The 20932-nt window shown below is 39.4% G+C and overlaps 1 protein-coding gene across 9 annotated transcripts in view; it reads left to right on the top strand.

The window, feature by feature from the left end:
• The window catches only part of ANKS1B (ankyrin repeat and sterile alpha motif domain containing 1B), a 456219-nt gene that overhangs the window by 86462 nt on the left and 348825 nt on the right, over window positions 1-20932 (top strand). For all 9 annotated transcript variants that reach the window (XM_078376055.1, XM_073000243.2, XM_020803323.3 and 6 more), the window contains one exon: window positions 16563-16728. In XM_078376055.1, coding sequence (XP_078232181.1) covers window positions 16563-16728 — 166 coding nt within the window. The remainder of the gene's footprint in view (window positions 1-16562; window positions 16729-20932) is intronic.

Below are 20932 nucleotides of genomic sequence, written 5' to 3'. Positions count from 1 at the left end.
ACCATCAGATCCTGGCCGTGAAAACCTTCGAGAATACAATCAAGACTTTCTCCATCTATCATGTCACCCTAAATATTTGTTAACTGGAGAGAATTTTATGACTCCAGTTCATTATCTATGACTCCCAAGCAACCTCCATTCATTTCAGTGGGCCTCATGGAGGAATAAAAGCAAACAATATTTACATGGGGGCAAATATCTGGTGGCAGTCTGAGTCTTCAAAGAAATGTCATTCTCAACAAGTTTATCTTTAATTCACTGGGTCAGAGCGTGGCTCATAATATTTATTTTATTACAAAAAGGCAATTATTTCAGCACAGAAGCAAAACCATTCATGGGAAAAATGTACAATCTTTAGATTTCTAATAGCAAACAGTAATGGGATCTCTGCTTCTATAATGGAAATAATTTACTGGTATATACACATGTGTATTTTTTATCAGTTTATTTTCAAAAGACTGATTTTGCCATCATCTTTAACTCTACCACATCATAGTACTGATATACGTACTGAACTACCAAGCAATTTATTATTCAAAGGCATTCCTGGGTATTTATTTTTAAAAGTGCCAGTACCACTCTGAGAAATGGCAAACAAAAGCAATACTAAAACACATTAAAAGCAGTAATGCGTAACAATCCAGTTAAAAACCCCATTCAGGCAGCCAGTCACTGAGGGAAAGCTTGCCTGAAGAGAAAGCCCTCCATCAGTTTGTGGAAGGACAGTAAAGATGGTGCCAGTCATCATGAATAAAGAGAGTGGGTACATCTTAGTGCAGAAGCAGTTTTTCCCTGTTTGTGAAACCTGACTTCAAAGGAATTCTGTCCTTAAATCCTAAAGGTCAATCAACAAACAAAGCAATCTGCATAATCCAGGAAGTCAGAGAAGCTTTTGTGACCCTTGGATGCTCACTTTAAGTAATCCCTCTTCTAGTATGGGCTCTCTATCTAATATCTGTTTCTGCTCCCAGTCTGGCGTCTCAGCTTTGACTATTCCAACTTGGGTAAGAACACTAGTCCAGCCTCCTGCTAGTATTGTTCCTTTTATCCTCATAGTGCAAAAAGAGAGAAATCAATTCTGCAGTGACAAGATGCTTTTCCAACTCAGATCACAAGCTAACGTTACTATCAATTACAGTATGAGTCCATTTGAGTGGACAGCCTCAGGTGAGCAATATGTACCTTGCAGTATAGATCAAGAATCTCAGACTGTGAAATGAACTACAAACTATAGCAAAAGAGAAAATGCTTAGCTTAATTTCTTTGAAAAGTAAAATCCATATAGGAAAGCACTAAATTAAATCCCATCCCTCATTCATTATACTGATTTTACTTCATTCTTTGGCAGGATATAATCACTGCGTGCTGGATCCTTCAGGGTAGAATATATATTGCCTTTTTCAGCTGCTCAGTAGCTGTTTCATTGTGTGGGTGATATATTTTTAAGACTACCAAATTTCCAGTTTGCTGAAGCACTTAGAAATTCCATACTGAAGTAAAGAATTCACTGTGTAAATTTGGAGCTTTATATTGATATAGTTGTTTCCCAATATAATAGTTTGATTTAATAAATTTAGGCGACCATACCATGGCATTCATTCTACTTAAGTACCTTTGCCAAATTGCAAACAGGGTATGCCAAAAATAATTGCTTTAAAGTGGAATCTAACAATTGAGAAGGAGGGTTGCTTTTGTCCTGAGCCCTCCTCCTGATTGGCTTCTGCCTCCATTCCCTACCAAGATGAGCAGATGATGCTATTGTTGGACTTAACAGATGAAGAGGTTATTCAAATGTAATTATCAAAACCCATGCAATAGCTAGTAATTTAACAAGAAAATAAGCTAGTATGGGTTATCCTAAAATGAATGCCATTTTGTCTATTATTTCTCTAACAAATAGGTAGCCAGCAGCCAATTTTCACTTTTCTTTTTCTTGTCAAGTACACAAATTATCTTGCACAACAGAGAACATTTCGGTCAAAATGGTTGAAAGACTTTTATCATCATTCAAGATATATTATCACAGATTTATTTCATTTACAGGAGCAAAAATATGCTCCAATCATGTCCATGATTCTCTTTCAAAATTATTTTAAATGTGTAATATTAATTCCAGAGAGAATAATCTCCCACGAATATATCAACTCCTTTGTAAGATATAGCTTATAACGTTGGACCTGCAAACTTATCTAACATTTGGGAGAGAAACCTTTTCTTTGTGCAGTAGAACTATTATAGAAATTGGAGGATAGAAATTTGTTTTGATACAAGAGTATTGCCAGCTTATCCCGAGGACAATCAGGGTTTTTAAAATTGTTTTATATTTTGCTAATCAATACTTTGGTTTGATTTTTAATGTATCTCCTTGAGCTCATATAACGGGGACACATGAGAAGGCTTTCTTGTTGGCTGCTCAAGTGCTTTGGAACTAAGGGAAGCCACTGGCAATGGTGCGGCTAAAAAATATTGTAAATAAATAAAAATAAATAAAATAGTCTAGTCTGTGGCCCTTCAACCACCAGAGAAAGATCTTTCCTTAGAGCTGCCTTTGACTGTATTCTCAAAGGCTTTCACGGCCGGGATCCAATGGCTGTTGTAGGTTTTTCGAGCTGTTTGGTTGTGTTTCTGGAGGTTTTTTCTTCCTAACGTTTCGCCGGTACCTAAACAAAAACTCCAAACTACAGGCAAATGGCTACTCCAAAAATGAAATCACAAGAGCCATCAAATCAAGAAAACAACACCAAACTGAAGAGGAAAACCAACCATCCACAAATAAAGTATTTCTGCCATACATCAAAGGGGTCACGGGCCGCATGGGGAAACTTTTGAAAAAACACAACCTACAAACAGTATTCAGACCCACCACAAAAATATAACAAATGTTACGGTCAGCAAAGGACAAAAGGGACCCCCCTCACCTATGCAGGAGTATACCTGATACCTTGCAGTTGTGGCCAGGTTTATATTGGAACCACAGAATGCAACATCCACACCAGAATCCAAGAACATGAAAGACACTGCAGACAAAAACAACCAGAAAAATCAGCAATAGCTGAATATGCCCTGAAACATGCTGGACATGAATTCTATTTCAAAATACTGAAGTACTGGTCAACACCAGCAATCATTATGTTAGACTACACAGGGAAGCCATTGAAATCTACAAATATCAGCACAGCTTCAACAAAAAAGAAGAAAGTCTAAAACTCAACAAAGCCTGGCTCCCAGCACTGAAAAATACCGCCTGCAAAAAAGGTCAACAAACTCTACCCAGCTACAAGGACCGGTGATCACTGCACACAAAGGACTAGCTAACGACACCCATCAATCACAGTAACAGATAATCTCCTTTCTTATCATAACAATGCATCCACAACACTGATCACCACAATCACTCAATCTCCTGAAAAGAAAAGCTGACCGCACAGCCACACTCAACTATCCCACACACTACACCAGAACACAGAGTTCTAACTCCTGTCCTCTGAAGATGCCGGCTACAGAGACTGGCAAAACGTTAGGAAGAAAAACCACCAGAACACACCCAAACTGTCTGAAAAACCTAGAAGAACCATCAAATGAGGGACTGTTGGCATGACCTTTGCTAGAACAAGAAAAGTGTCAAGAGCAGCATGTCAGTCCCTACACAACATTTGTAGATTTAATTAACATTTTTGGTATGGCATTCAGAAAAGGTCTATGGATAATCATGAAGAAATTTGGATGTTCTGAGAAATACAAACACATCTTTCAAGAATTCCATGATGGTATGCAAGCTCAGCTCCCATTGTCAGCAATTATATCCTCTCTGATCTCTTTCCTGTTAAAAATGTTTGCAAAATGAAGGCTGTGTTCTTGTTCCAACTCTTTTCTTATGTTTTCTGTGATGCTCTGGAATGCTTACAGGTAAGAAAGTGCTGGTGTCAACATTGGTCATTGCACTAATGGGAAACTATTCCATATGTGGTGTCTTATAGACTATAATTAAAATTTCATTTTGCACAACCACACTTCTGGATATGCAAAGAACTCTAGATCTGTTCATGGACTTTGGCGACAATGTCTCCTGCTATGATTTTATTGATAATGAAGTGGCCTGATGAATCTTTAAAGCCAGCTCTTGAAAGACAACTTCATTGGGCCAGCTGTGTCATCAGGATGTTGGACAATGGTTTCCCCAAAATTTTGTATTTTCTGTGGAGAGCTTGTTGCAGATGCTCGATTGCATGGTGGTCACAAGAAACAATTCAAGGATACACTGAAAATATTATTGAAATTATTATTTAAATAATTCAATATTGCCAATGTCAATTGTTTTATTATGAGTCAAAAGAGTGCAATACAGCTATGCACCTTGCAAATAAACAAATGGACAACTACAATAATACAACAACAATAACACAACTGACAGAACAATACAGAATCTTTCCAGAATGATTCATTATCTTTAAAATGAATAATATTTTTTTCTTAATAGATTGTTCCATAATGTTCCATGTGAACTTTAAAGTTGTCCATTTTCTTCCTTCTGTTGGAAAAAATATTAAAAATGAGAGCCATTTTTTTAAAAAAGCTTTCTCTTTCTCTTGTGATGACACTGCATCCACCTACTCCTTTTTTCTCAGTGGTTCTCATGCCCATTCCTCAGAGTGGAGTGGGTGGGAGATGGTACTGCTTTCCATGGATGCCAGAATTGGTTGTTATGGCTCTGGGGCCAAGGGAGGTGAAGCTGAAGACCATAATAATACAGTATTATTCTTATTTTGACATGTTTGTAGTTTATTGAATGGTTCAGAAACTATACTAGCGCAGGGAATTGATATGGATTGGTGGTCACATTCCAAATTAATTTCAAGATATGGTAAAGATAAGCAACAAGGTTTCTATGTGGACAATACTCCCTTTGACAGAATCTTCCTGGATATCAAAGACAAGCATATTAAAGCTCTATAATTTTTATTAGATTTTGATACCCAGGAGGTGGTGGTTAAGGAATGTATGATAAAGTGGGCACAGAATATTGGGCATAATATAAGTTTGGATCAGTGGGAACAAATATGGAAAAACAATATAAAAATTACCAAGTCAGTAGCATTTAAAGAATGTAACCCCTACAAAACTAGCCAATGTGGATGTAAAAAAAATTCAAACCTCTGTTGGAGATGTAAACAAAACAAAGGTTCTTTCTATCATATGGTGTGGTTATGTGGTAAACCCCAAAAATATTGGAAAAAGGTTGAACTGCTTTTGCAAGAGATTCTAGAGCAGGGGTGTCCAACCTTTCACCTTCCCTGGGCCACATTAGAAGATGAAAATTTGGTTTGGGCCGCACATACATTTGGTTTGGGCCACATGGGGGCCAGCCCTAGCCGTCCTCCGCAGCCCCGCTCCAAGCGCACTTACCGGCAGCTGCGATCTCAGACAGCAGAGACTGCCAGCTTCGACTCCGGCGGCTTTATAGGACCGGGAGGAGGTCCACCTATTGATGGGGACAGCACAATGCAGCCACGCAGCCCCCCCGTCCCCTCCCCTCCCCTCCCACTCCTTCTTTCCCTCTCTTCCCCTCTACTGTTGTGATATGCCCCGGCCACATTCCGGCTGCGAGCGCCGGCAGTGTAACTGGAAACTTTGAAATTTCTTTAAAAATAAAAAATTGCACTGGGCTGCATTACGAGCTGACCTGGGCTGCATGCGGCCCTTGGGCCACAGGTTGGGCAAGCCTGTTCTAGAGAGTCCAATAACTGTAACCCCTGAATTCTTTCTTCTAAACATAATTCCAAATTCAATAAAACCAATGAAAACATATTTAGCCATCCATATCTTGACAGCTGCAAGATTTCTTTTTGCTAAATATTGGAAAGACCTGGAGAATCCATCTCAAGATGAGTTAATAGCAAAAATTCTGGACACGACAGAAATGGATAAATTATCAGAATGGTTAGATCTGACAAGAAAGGACTGTTGGTGTAAATTTTATTGTAATACATTCCTCAGCCTAGTGTAATACTTAAATTTATATTCCTATTTTGCTGATAAAAAGACTTGTGCTGGCTCTGCATTTTTCTCCTCCAAGTGTTCTACAAAGGTCTGTGATCTTGCCCACACAATTTCAGCTCTTCAGGAGGAGAGTGCAAGCCCAGCTATTTGCTTCAGTGTGATGGAGATCCTGCAGATTGCTGTCTTTGTTATTTTTTGTCTCATGTAGGATCTAAAATTCAGTTCTGCCTCCCTGGCAGTCTGACATCACAGCTGGATATTCTGCTTGAACCACACGTTTATAACCTTGTTCCTTATTGAAGAATTATGGAGAACTAGAACTCATTTGTAACAGTGGGCAAGTAAGAGTATTGCCTAATCCACAACTTGGTTTCTGTGAATAGATCACAAGCTATTTTTTTTGTATTTCCTTAATTTTACAGCTTCTGTGGTTGTACGATCTTGCAAACCACTCTTCCCCACTTTCCTGCCCCATCTAACACATGCACACATGCTCTGATTGGGAAGAAATATGCCTCATTTTGATGTTTTGTTTCACCTACATTAATTGATTTGTTTCCAGGCCCAGTCATTACTCTGTTTCCAAAGGGCAACTATTTTAATCTATTGCAGACAAAAATGAGTCTTCTGACACATTCAGTGCTGGCAAGTTTTTCTTCTGTAAGCTTTTGTAAAGGGAGATTTGGGACATATACAACATGAACCACTTCCTTTTATCACTGTTAACGAACCTGGAGATGTGGCTGGCCCATGAGCTCATAAATTTAAGGTCCCTCCTGAGAGGATTAAAAAGATCTCATTCTTGCCCACTTTAAATTAATAATCCTGCTCAATGTCTTTGCCCCACAAGAGGTAGACAATTGGTTTTCCTGGCTACCCTGCTGTACAAAAGGAAGTTAGGTCATAGAACTAATCAACTTAGGAGTCATTCAATCAGTAGATTTTACCCATGTATGGAAGTTGTTAATTCTGAATAGTTCAGTGCTCATAAAGGAAATATCCAACTGCAGGTTGACTCCTTTAGCACAGAAGCACAGATGCCTTCAGAATCTTGTTCAAGTGTCATAATTCTTTCTCCATGAACAGCATTGTACCATAGGTACTTTTTAGGAATGTAAGGATCAAGTTGTTGAGATATCTAGGTGGAATGTGACTATCCCTACTACTATTTCTTTTTTTGGGGGGGAGGGGGTAACTTAAAATGAATGGAACAAAGGCCAAATTACAAATTATATTGGCTAGATTACTGCAGTTTCCAGGGTGAGGGCCATGCTAGTCTGCTGCCGGAAAAACACCAATGGATTTTGTGGCATTTAAAAGACTAAGAAGTTTTATTTGGCAGCCCACTTTATCAGATTATTGCAATGAACAAGATCACCTTTTCAAACTAAAAGAGCAGGCCCAATAAAATTTGGACCACAATGGAAAAGAGGCCATTTTTCACAATGGATAGGGAAGGAGAATTTAACCTCCTCCTCCATGGTCCTGATGAAACTCTTCTTCTGCATAGGTAGGATTTTTACAAGGAGGAAGATGGCCGCCATCTGTGTAATAGTGCACTGTGAATGTGACAGAGAAGGAAGAGGTTAAAACTCCCCACTCCGGTGAGGAGGCAGGACAGGGAGTCTCCCTGCTTAGCTGATGAGTGGTTGGCTGTGTGGGGAGGCAGGGACGTGCTGCCTCCTCATGCAGATTGGCGTGACAATGTCAGACTCCAGTCCTGTGCAGCAACTGGTGAGTGGACCAGAAGGATCTGGGGGGAAGGGAATGGACCTCCATGGCACCTGTGGTGCTGCTATTCACATTCATACCCCCAGAAGTACAAATACGGATAACGCAGGTCTATTCTCATATTGTCTTTTTTGCTTTGAGGGCTTTTTCAAACTTTTTTGACACATTTGGAATTGTTTTTCACTATTTTCAATAAAATAAAAAAATATTCTCCAACCAGCTGCCTGGGTTTTTTGCTTAGAGGGTTTGTGGTACTAAAACCAGATTTTGCCTTGACTAGCTCCTGGGAGTTTTAGTATTTTTGTGGACATGGTGACAGTTCTACCTCACAAAGTGATTCTCAATGTCTAGCCTTGTGGGTTTTGAACTCCCTGGAAGCACTGGCCAGTCTGAGTAGACTGGAGTGTTGAGAGGCACTGGGTTAGGAAGGTTCCCTAGTCATAATCATAGTTGATTTTCCTGAATTCACCCACTCCAGGATAAATGGGGTAGTGTGGCTGAGTGGCTAGAGAGGACTTCCCTGAACCTGGTAAGCATCACATGGTTTACAATGGTGGGATTGTGATGCCAAAGACCTCTGTTTTGGGATCTTGAATTACGTATTTTAAGCTGATTTTTGTTTTTTGAAATAACTTTTTCTGTGAGACATGTTGGGCATAAAGGAGGACATGTGTTTTGTTATTTTGGCATAGGGCAGTAGGAAATGAGTCTCAGGAGATTTAAGAATACTCAGTTTGGGAAAGATCTCCTGCCACCCAGAGTGGAGCAAATTAATTTTGTGGTGGGAGCAGATGGAGATCTTAACAGTGTGGTGGAAAATGAGTCTCTGCAGATTGCTGTATTCCAGGAGCCGGAGGGGGGGGGAAGCTCCAGTGCTGTTGACCCGCAGTTTACTCTTCAGCGAGCCCAGGAAGGGGCCAAGGAAAAAGAGAAGCTGGTGAAGGTGTGTGAGGACTCCAGAGCCAGTGGTTTGCTTACATGGATGAAGGCTATTGTAAGAAATTTTGCAACATCCACAGAAAAGTCAGAGAGCTTCTCAGCTGTGGTAGTGTGCCTGTGTAAAGTCTACGATACCTGGCTGGAGGTGACTTGAGTAAAAACTATGGAACAGCTAAGAAGCTTGATGATCTATGAGCAGTTTTGCATGTTCCTGGCTGAGGACATGACTTAACTTCTGCTGGCCCAACAGCCCAAACGTGTAAAAAAAATACTGCTTTGCTGGCTGATCAGATCTGGAGCAATATGGTGCTTGAATGGGCAAAGATCTGGGAACCACGTAAGTGGCAAATGTTCAGAGGGGATGATCTGAAGGAGGCTAAATTTCTCTGGCCTGCAGATAAGAGGCAGGAAGGGGTGAGAGCAAAGGCTCCTGCTACTTCTTTTGGCATTGGGCATGATCCCATCCAGAGCAGTTAGCTAAGCCTGCTGCAACTAACTAGTTGCTGAGAAAGGAGCTTTTAATGGATAGATGCTGTGCCTTTTAAACATGTGTTTTTATAGAGAGTTTTAACTTAATAATATATTAATACTATACTAGTTCAACTGTGTATTAGTATTATAATTTCATTTGATTTAATTTTTTTACTGGTTTTATCTGTTCTGATCTTGTTGAGTTCCAGTCTGGGAGAAAGGTGGGATACAAGTCAGATAAATAATAATAGTGGTCAGAATCCTATCGGCTTGTGCCATCGTGAAATGCCAGTCACATGTGTCCCTACTTATAATGCACTCTTCCTCATGTGATCAGTTTCACACTGATTGTGAAATCAGGTGTATGGCCAGTCATGCAAACAGTTGCAGAGAGAGCACCTGCAGGAGCAGAAAAACTACAGTTCACTTGCCCTTAAGTGTGTGCATTTTATTAACAGGATCCTTCTGATTAATATTAGTAATGCAGTTTTGTCTTATGAGTAATTGTACACTCCATGATGTGCTGTGGGAGAGAGTGAGTGTGAGACATTATTTAGATGTATTCATATTTTTGACACAACACAAGCGGTTGCCTTATGGCCATGTAATTGTGTGTAGCTCTGATGCTCAGTATTCAAACCCATATTTTATGGTAAAAACTTGGTTTTATAAGCATAGTGACAAACTCCATCTTTTCCTGGTTTTAATAAACAAAAAATAATTGCTTCAACACTTCATTCTTAAAGTGTTGATTCTTAAAGTGTTCATTCTTAAAATAAGAAGTCTTATTTTGCATGAAGAAAATGCTCCGTTTTCCCCCCAACCTGCATAAAAATGTTATAATTTTGTGTAACCAATGGGAAAGATTTTACCTACCTTTGCTGCTGAAAATATGATATATAAAAGTTGCTGTGTTTATTCTCATTTATTCTTGACTAACACATTTGGGACATAAAGAAATGAGTTAAATCTTACAATTGAAATTGTGCGTTATAAATTGTATTCATTAATTTCGAGGAAGGTGATTTCCAGATCCAGGTACAGTTGTCTAAAGTATGATAGTAGAACTACTGTACTTCGTTACTGATATATTTTTAAGGTGCACACTGCTTTTTCCCAAAATGGAAAGTTAAGCAACTTGCATGAAAAAATATAAAACATCTTTGTTTTATACAATAAAAGCAATTCCACATTCTACTTGTTTGGTGCCTCCACTGAAAAAAAGGCCATCTAATTTGCTGTCCACTAAGCCTTAGACAGCGAAGAAATGTGGAGTAGGCCCACAGGTGATAAATGAAACATATGAGAGAAACATACTAAAAGAAAGTGATCCGTTAAATTGACTTTCCCTCCTTGGCTACTTAAATCAATCTAGTTTATGACAAGATCTTAACTCCTGATTGTTTCCATATAGTGCAGGCAAATCAGTGTAACCAAAGGAAAGTAGTCTTTAACATATCTACTCTTTGTTAAAAGATAGCTAAGCTTGTTTTAAATCATTTGTTCTCTACTCCAGAGGTCCCCAACCCCGGTCTGCAGGCCGGTGCCAGTCTGTGGCTTTGGTAGGATCCAGCCGCGGAGACAGATCTCCCGTCCCCCCGCACGCACTCCACCCACCCACGCCCCGCACACACAGGTGCCCTGCCCACTTGCAAGTGCCCTGCCCACCCGTGAGCACGCCCCGCCCATCTGCACATGCATGAGAGCGTACCCTGCCCACCTGCAAGTGCTGGGGGTGCCCCGCCCCACACATGGACCCCACCCCTCCAACCGGTCCGCAGTTCTGCTCTACTTGGTTCTAAGTACTTCGTTGAAATTTAGGACTGTGCAAAAGTCATGCAGTTCTGAAACTGGACAGAGGTGAATGTCAAATTAGAACTGAGGAAACAGCTAAAACTAGCAATATTCTCCTTTCACTAATAATATATAAAAAGATACATGATTGAAGTCACCTGCATGATCATACTTGAATGCTCCATGTGTTCAAATGCTACCCTTATAATTTTTAAGGCTGATTTCCCAAGTCTCCCATTATATATATATGTGTGTGTGTGTGTGTGTGTATACTGTATACTGTATACTGTATACTGTATACTGTATACTGTATACTGTATGCATTGCAAGAGAGGGGACATTTATTATCTTTTGTACCAATAAACCCATGTACAACATGACAAGTTTTAAAGGAAAGTATCAGACCAATTTATCAGACCGTCAATCGTATTGTATGACCAATATTTTCTACTAGGATGATCAAAAGTTGGTACAATGTCGCCTGGAAAACAATATATCTACTCCCAGCTTATACACATGAAGTACACCTAATAATCTTCATAGGTATCCTTCACTCTCGAGAGACTATGGTATCGTGCTCTGCATGGAGGATTGGAACAGCGTCTAGTGTGACTGAGAAGGCCGATTCAAGAGTGACAATCCCTTCCACAGGACAAATACAATCTGTACCCTGTGTAGCTCCCTGATTTTGCTGCTTTCGTGACTGCCTCTTTGCCTCAGCCTGCTGGGCGAGGGTCTCTTCAAATTGGGAGAGGCCATGATGCACTGCATGCCTCCAGGCTGAACGCTCAGATGTCAGGGTTTCCCATCTATTGAGATCCATTTCCAAGGCTTTCAGATCCCGCTTGCAGGTATTCTTGTATCGCAGCTGTGGTCTCCCTCTGGGGCGATTTCCCTGCACTAATTCTCCATACAGGAGATCCTTTGGACTCTGACCATCAGCCATTCTTGCAACATGCCCGAGCCAACGTAGGCATCGCTGTTTCAGTAGTGTATACATGCTAAAAATTCCAGCTCGATCTAGGACTACTCTATTTGGAACTTTGTCCTGCCAGGTTATACCAAAAATGCGTTGGAGGCAACGCATATGGAACGTGTTCAGCTTTCTCTCCTGCCGTGCATGAAGGGTCCAGGACTCACTGCAGTACAGGAGTGTGCTCAGGACACAGGCTCTATAGACCTGGATCTTGGTGTATGCTGTCAGCTTCTTATTGAGCCATACTCTTTTTGTGAGTCTTGAGAACATGGTAGCTGCTTTGCCAATGCTTCTATCCAGCTCGACATCTAGGGAAAGAGTGTCAGAGATCGTTCAGCCAAGGTACACAAATTCATGGACAACTCCAATTCTTGCATAGAGGGAGGTGAGTCCACGCCCTGGCCCATGACTTGTGTTTTCTTCAGGCTGATAGTTAGTCCAAAGTCTTGGCAGGCCTTGCTAAAACGATTCATGAGTTGTTGGAGGTCTTCGGCAGAGTGGGCAACAATGGCTGCATCATCAGCGAAGAGGAAGTCCCGCATGCATTTCAGCTGAACGTTGGTCTTTGCTCTCAATCTAGAGAGATTAAAGAGTTTTCCATCTGATTAAGTCTGGAGATAGACACCTTTGGTTGCAGTTCCAAAGGCATGCTTCAGCATGACAGCAAAAAAGATCCCAAACAGGGTCGGTGCGAGGACACAGCCCTGTTTCACTCCGCTTCGGATGTCAAAGGGATCTGATGTTGAGCCATCAAAAACTACAGTGCCCTTCATTCCCTCATGGAAGGACCTGATGATGCTAAGGAGCCGAGGAGGACATCCAATCTTAGGAAGTATTTTAAAAAGGCCATCCCTGCTAACCAAGTCAAATGCTTTTGTAAGGTCTATGAAGGCCACTAAGAGTGGCTGTTGTTCCCTGCATTTCTCCTGCAACTGTCTGAGGGAGAATACCATGTCAGTGGGGGATCTATTTGTTCGGAATCAGCACTGTGATTCTGGATAGACTCTGTCTGCAAGCACCTGGAGCCTCTTCAACACAACAAAGGCAAGCAGCTTCCCTACAATGCTAAGAAGAGAGATGCCACGGTAGTTATTGCAGTTGCCCCTGTCTCCTTTGTTCTTATACAATGTGACAATGTTTGCATCCTTCATGTCCTGTGGTACTCTACCTTCCCTCCAGCAAAGACAAAATATTTCATACAGTTCGGTGGTGATGGTCTCTTTGAAGCACTTCAGCACTTCAACAGGGATGTTATCCTTTCCAGGTGGCTTGCCAGAGGCAAGGGAATCCAAGGCCGCTCTGCTAAGGTTGGTTCGCTGTCCAACTCTTCCAGGACAGGGAGGCACTCAATGTTATTTAATGCTTCTTCAGTTACTACATTCTCTCTGGAATACAGCTCAGAGTAGTGCTGCACCCAGAGGTCCATCTGCTGTGCTCGGTCCTGGATGACTTCAAGGGAGCAGATTTCTTCTGTATTGGACCTAAAGCCTGCTTGATCACATCATACATGCAATAGTATATTGCCTTTGTCAGGTGTGTTGTAGACCAATTTCTGGCACCAGAATTTCATTCATCAGTATGAAGTTTTGCAGTTCATACATTTTGATGTCCTTTAAATTGTTATCCTCTTTGATTGGACAATAAATTATAACGGCAGTGATGCGACTTCGCTCTCAGTCTCTTGAGCAGTCTTGCTTATTGGATCATATACCTACTCAATGGAAGAGTATAGGTGGTTTAAAACAGAAACCCCTGCAAAACCCACAAGAGGAGTTTAAGGAGATGTGAAATTTACCATCTTTGACCCCTAAGGTTGATCTGGCTGTTCTCTCTCTGAGAAGAGTGCTGCAAACACAGTTGGGCTTCATTCACCGTCAATCATATTGTATGACCAATATTTTCTACTGGGATGATCAATAAATTGTCAATCAGACAGAATATCTTTACCTATACACATAACAGAAACAAAATGCAGTCAGTGATGCAGTTGGAATAATACTTTTTGTCTACAAAACTGAGAGAAAAGTCAGACAGTGTTCTCTGGTCACAAAATAATTAATTAATCATATTAGTGTTAAGGTTATATTACCCTGTTTCCCCCAAAATAAGACCTAGCCTGAAAATAAGCCCTAGTATGATTTTTCAGGATGCTCGCAATATAAGTCCTACCCGAAAAATAAGCCTTAGTTAAGTGAAACCCCACCCTCCACCATTGTGTAGCATTGTGCATCAACCAGAAGAAGATGACATGACTGTAAAATAAAGCACCTCCTGAAAATAAGCCCTAATGCGTTTTTGGAGCAAAAATTAATATAAGACCCTGTCCTATTTTTGGGGAAACACGGTATATTATATTATATTATATTATATTATATTATATTATATCATATCATATCATATCATATCATATCATATCATATCATGTCATGTCATGTCATGTCATGTCATGTCATATTATATTATATTATATTATATTATATTATATTATATTATATTATATTATATTGTATTGTATCGTATCGTATCGTGTCGTGTTGTGTCATATTATATTATATTATATTATATTATATTATATTATATTATATTATATTATATTATATTATAGACTGAGATTAATGTTGAAAGTATGTGTATATGTGAGGTGTAAAATCTGTTTCTCTGTTTGACTTTGTCAGGACAATACTATAACTGTTCAAATACAATTATTCTTTAGAAGCTATGTTTCAAACCTGAGTGACTAAGGTGAAGTGACAAATAGTTAGGTGAAAACCAGGTCCCATCTCTAACAGCCACTGAGCATCACAATTCGCATACTGATTATAGGAGTCACCCCTGCTCTGGGGAGCTACTTGTCCCCATGGTGGTAATTCAAATAGTTTCAGAACTTTATATGTTCTCAGTATCTCAGCTGCCATATGAAGCATTCAGCTCGATTTGAGTCCTTTCATTTCCTCACCAGTCTAAATATAAATGTTAAAATTTGCTAGTTGCAAGATCTCCAGGTAGTGCTTGCTCAAAGATTTAATAAAGTATTTTCTGTAAAATGAACAACTAGGCCATGGAAGGGCATTGCATTTTCTAGATAGCATACTCATATGATACATCTGGGTATCCCACTGCACACCTCTCTTAGCAAACTACTTCATGACAGTTGGATAGCTGATGGAAACCACCTGATGCTGGCAGCTGATATTACTTACTAATACTCAGGCTGAAAGATGTCAAAACCACTTGTAAGTAGATACTGTACAGGAGTTTTGCAGATGAGTCAAGTTCTGAGATCTCTCTCTCTCTCTTTGAGATATTTGTGTTTTTATTTGTATTTCATGATTTTAGTGTAGAGCTGAAATGTCATGACTATTTGAATTAATAGCACACTATTAATGATAGCACTTTCACTTCTAAGAGCATACTTTGTAGGCTTTTGTTATCTAAATCTAAGCAGGAATTTCTTACAGGTTTTTAGTGCCAAGCAAATGATATCCAAAATGTGTATATCTTTATTCTTCTTATAACCCTAGACATCTCTGACACTGAGACTAATTTATAGAGAGTGAAGGCTGAATCATCTCTAATTGGCTAAAATTAGATTGTAATGAAAGTCAGGATTTGATTTTCAAGTGTATTACTCAGTTGTAAGGGAATAACTTCTTGAAAATGTGTTATAGCCATCAATGTGCAGAAGTTTTTTTTTACATCAGCTGGGAACAGAGCCTGGAAATAAATAACTACAAATAACAAATTACTTGATATTTATACCTTTCTAGCAACTAACTCATAACTATGTTATACTGTACTTTAACTTGAGATCCCTTTATTCTTTACATGGAATAGCTGGAAAAATACCAGTTAATGGTGTTGCAAATTTATAGCAATTAAAAAGTTGCTTTTATAGTGACAGGTATATAGAATCACTAAATGGTGAAAGAGGAATATTTCATGGTTCAGTTGCTGCTTTGTTGCGCTACTGAATCAACAGGAAATAGACAGGATGGTGTATTTTGTACCAGACACTATTTTAGTTTACAACTTTAAGATAAAAAAAGAAACTAAAAAGTTATACTTTTTTCTTTTAAGAAATGGGAAAGTTACTTTTAGAATCATATTAGTAATTAACTACTTTTGAAGACTTGAGACTGTATTTGATTACTTTTATTTCCAAGCTCTGGGTGGAGAAACAAGTTTTCTAAACTGCCAATATTGAAAAAGATTTACTTGGGTATGGGGAACATGGAAATTGATGCTAAAATAGTTTTATTTCCCTCTCTACCCATAATTTACCCAATGGTCAAGATTTACAGTGTATTTGACTCCCTGCAGCAGTGATCTTTGTTTACAGAATTTTATAAAGCACTGTGTATGTAGATATGTTGAAAAAACAATATTGATGATAATTATATATGGAAACCTAATTTTAGGTTTTTGTTTTTGTTTGTTTGCCTTTGCTACAAGAACTTACTCTAATGCCTCCAGAAATTAGCTTGCTATATTTATGATGCACTTTTTCTTGAGGGAATTTTTTTTTTTATGGAATTACTTGAAAAATGAATGTCTTACATAAATCTATACATTTTAAAACTGTTATTACAGCATTCCTATCCCCCCTTCTTCAGCAAGGCTATCTTGATTGCACAATTTCATTTCTATCTTTCAGGAATCATTTCCAAAGAAGAGGAGTTATACACTGGAAGCAGTGCCATCTGCCTCTTCTGAGGCATTTCCTGTAGAAAATGAGAATGATCTCTGTGATTTTCTGGATACAACAGTTACGAAGAAACCGTGTTCTTTAGAAATAACAAGAGGACATTCCTCAAAGACAGGTAGATGTAGTTGTTGTTATACCTTATGATATCATACTGTTAATATATAATGAACATAGTATACAATACATGTAGTAATATCCTATAAATGCTAAACAGCTGACAGCTTTGAGGAATCAGTAAATGCTTTATGTCCACAGCAGGGAACTGAAAGATGATGGGAAATACAGGAAACATAAGCACTGTGCTAGATTTGCAATGGGCTAATGTGCCATCCTATTTCTTCCTTTATTGTTAGGCCCAATGATCATTTCTCAAAATGGGGAAATAATTACTTACTTTTGTTGTTAAAATCATGGACATTGATATTGGTTTTAAGAGGCTAGACTATATGTCATCTAGCCATATATCCTTGCTACTCTCTAAAACACGGGTCTCCAAACTTTTCAGTATGAGGACCACATCATATATTTTACACATTTTTGAGGACTGAAGGGAAAAAACTGTTGTATAATAAATGAATAAGTTGTATTTGGATCGACAAACTTGTACTTATATACTACAATATTAATGGGAATGATGGAACTGCTTTTTTAATTTCAAAATATTGTGGGCTTGTCTGCATTGTGAGTCTCATCTAGAGAGTCCTGAGGCATTTGGCTAAAAGCTTGCAGTCAAACCCAAAGCAGCTGTAGTAGGAAGCCCAGCTCGCCATCAATGGAGTCTTTCATCTCAGTACGTATGTTTAGGACAGGGATGTATGGAGCCCTGAGGAGTCAGGTAGCGCAAGCTGAGGTGGCTTCCAGGACTGTGGAACAGGGCACCACTAGAAAGGTGCCTGCTTTCCCCAAGCTGAACCCTTCGCCAGTGCTTGCTTCCCAGCCTTGTTGAACACCCCCATGGCCCTGCTGCCTCCCTGCCCTTGCAGGAGCGGGGTGGGAAGGAATGGTCTGAGGCAGCGACCACAAGGAATGGGCGAGAGCAACCGTAGGGGTCTCCGAAATGTGGCAAGTGACAATGCCTCAGCACTTTCCCTTCCTCCTCTTGTGCCTTTGTGGAGTGTAGCAGGCTAATTCCTCTGATGAGGGCCTCAATCAGGCATTTACAGCCATGGGCAAAAATATTGGCATCCTTGCAATTCTGTCAGAAAATGCAACCCTTCTCTCAGAAAATTGTTGCAGTTGCAAATGTTTTGGTACTCACATGTTCATTTCTTTGGTTTGCTGGAACAACAACAACAACAACAAAACAGAGGAGAAAAGTCAAATCTGGTACAATCCTACACAGAAACCCAAAAATACACTGGCCGAAATTATTGGCACCCTTAACTTAATATTTGGTCGCACCCCCTTTGGAAAAAAATAACTGAAATCAATTGTTTCCTGTAACCATGAATGAGTTTCTTATACCTCTCTACTGGAATTCTGGACTACTCTTCTTTTGCAAACTTCTCCAGGGTCTTCAGATTTGAAGGATGCCTTCTCCCAACTGCTGTTTTGAGATCTCTCCACAGGTGTTCTATAGGATTCAGATCTGGACTCATTGTTGGCCATTTCAGAACTCTCCAGCACTTTGTAACCATTTCTGAGTGCTTTTTGAAGTGTATTTTGGGTCATTGTCCTGCTGGAAGACCCATGACCTCTGGGGGAGACGCAGCTCTATGTTGCACTACATTGCACCCCAAAATTATTTGGTAATCATCAGATTTCATGATACCGTTCACACAGTCAAGGCATCCAGTGCCAGAAGCAGCAAAGCAACCCCAAAACATCTTTGAGCCTCCACCATTTATGACTGTAGGGACTTTTCTTTTCTTTGAATGCCTCATTTCTTTTTCTGTAAACAGTGCCATGATGACCAAAAAGCTCTACTTTTGTCTCATCTGTCCACAGTATATTCTCCCAGAAAGATCGTGGTTTTGTCACATAAGTTTTGGTATACTCCAATCTTGCTTTTTTATGCCTTGTGTCAGCAGTGGTGTCCTCCTGGGTCTCCTTCCATAGCATCCCTTTTCATTCAGATGGAGACTGATATTATGAGCTGACACTGTTGTACCCTGTGTCTGAAGATCAGCTTGAATTTGTTTGAAGTTAATCTGGGTTCTGTATCCACCATTTCAACAACTCTTTGTTGTAATTTTTCAGTAATTTGGATCTTCTGTCCACATCCAGGGAAGTTAGCTACAGTGCCATGGGCTGTCAACGTCTGGATGATATTGCACACAGTGGACACAGGAACATTAAGATCTCTGGAGATGGACTTGTAGCCTTGAGATTGTTGATGTTTTTCCACAATTTTTTCTCTCAAATCCACAGACAACTCTTTACACTTCATTCTTTTCTCCATGCCCAGTGTCACACACAACACAAAGGTTGAGTTGCCTTTTCTCCCTCTTAACTGGTTGCAAGTGTGATTACTATATTTCCTACACCTCTTACTTGTGACATGTGTGTGTAAATACAAATTAAAGGAGCATCACGTGCTTCAAAAGCAATTCTTTCTTACAATTTAGACAGGGTGCCAATAATTTCGGCCAGTGCATTTTTAGATTTCTGTGTGGGATTTGACTTTTCTTGACTTTTCTTTTCCGTTTTGTGTGTGTGTGTGTGTGTTGTTCCAACGCAAACCAAAGAAATGAACATGTGAGTACGAAAACATTAGCCACTGCAACAATTTTCTGAGATAACAGTTTCATTTTCTGACAGAATTGCAAGATTGCCAATATTTTTGGCCATGACTGTATTTGACATACATGATACATGAATGGCTAAATGCTGTTCTCAGCAGAGGTGAGGGGGCAGGAACAATGAGCCAGCTGTTGCTGGCCAACATGCTGCAGTGGCAGGGAGAGAAGGCACTGGCTTTCTCTCCCACTTTTGGTCCGCAGGCAGGCAAGGCCAGCGAGGAAGGCTCAACTTTTCTCAGTCTCGTCTCCAGCGCAACCAAGGGCGATGTGATAAACCTCCTGATCCACTGCCAGCCCTGCCCCCTTGCTTAGCACTGCCAGATGTTTTATAAAGGTAACTCTAAGTTGTTCTATATTGTAATGGTATTTGAAGAAATGTGTATCTGTCTGAATATTGCTAGCATAACATTAATTCCCACAACATGGTTTATTGTCCAAGCTGTCTGATATATGGCATCAGATTCAGCTCCTGTGAAATGAAGCACTTAATTTTATGCACATTTGGTAGGAATGTTCTTTAACCACTTTTGGAAAAAGATAATATGCTGCAATAGCAATAATTGCTGGTGTTTCTATTGTCGTTTGACTTTCTGACAGTTCTGGTTCAATTGACTAATCTTATATTGAAAGAAAAGATTCAGAACATATTGATCTCTACAAAAATGTTAGTTGCCAGTAATCTCTATTTTGAAAGAGTTGTCCTGTAAAGTTTTAAAGACTGTAGTGATAGCTAAGTGAAAAGAGTCTATTCATTTAACAAAGTGGACAACAGAGTACTTTCCTCCCTCATGCCTGACAAACATTCATTTATTTTTTTGAGGGCTAGATTAAATTTGAACATTAATAGATATACATGTTTTTCTCATTGTAACTCAGTTGAGTTGAAGAATTGGTCTTCTTTTTTCTCTGCAATAATTTTGGTTTTTCATTGAACATCATACTAGTTAGATGTTCTGGCTGATATTTGTGGTAATATGGTATAATAATGATGCTCTGGGAGTTTGGAAGCATAAATATCATTCTGTTGTATATCGATGTATTTTAATAAACCAGCAATCTGACTCAGTATAAGGCAGCTTCCTGTGTGTTCCCATTAGTCTTCAGTGTCAAGAAGCCCATGCCCTGAAAGAAAAAGGGTCTGACTCAGTCACACCTCCTTTGAACAATGAAATATTATATGTATATATATATAGCTTTTAGTGTGACTATTTGTGCTATAAATCCAGCTTCTGGAATGAATTCCAATTTTTGTGGTAGCCAGACTGACCTGTGTAAGGTCAAAATCTAGGTTATGTGTGAATTTATTGTGATCTAGTATAGACATTATTCTCCTTTGTTTATAGCAATGTAGTCAACCTTTGTGAGGTTTTAGTGAAGAAATCAATCATTCATTGAAAATGTATAGGACTTAATCTCAGGCAACATAGATGCTAGCTAGATAATGATATCACTAAAATGATAACTACCTGGCATTTACAATAAAATAATTTTCTAATCAACCATTAGATTAAAGAAAATACTGTCTTATTGATATAGCAACTCATTCATTTTGTAACAAAATGAGGGGGTACCTCGTGC

This window comes from Pogona vitticeps, chromosome 5 (genome assembly GCF_051106095.1).
Source record: "Pogona vitticeps strain Pit_001003342236 chromosome 5, PviZW2.1, whole genome shotgun sequence".
Classification (NCBI taxonomy): Eukaryota; Metazoa; Chordata; class Lepidosauria; order Squamata; family Agamidae; genus Pogona; species Pogona vitticeps.
Note: the sequence above shows the minus strand (reverse complement) of the source record. Positions and strands in the feature narration are given on the sequence as shown.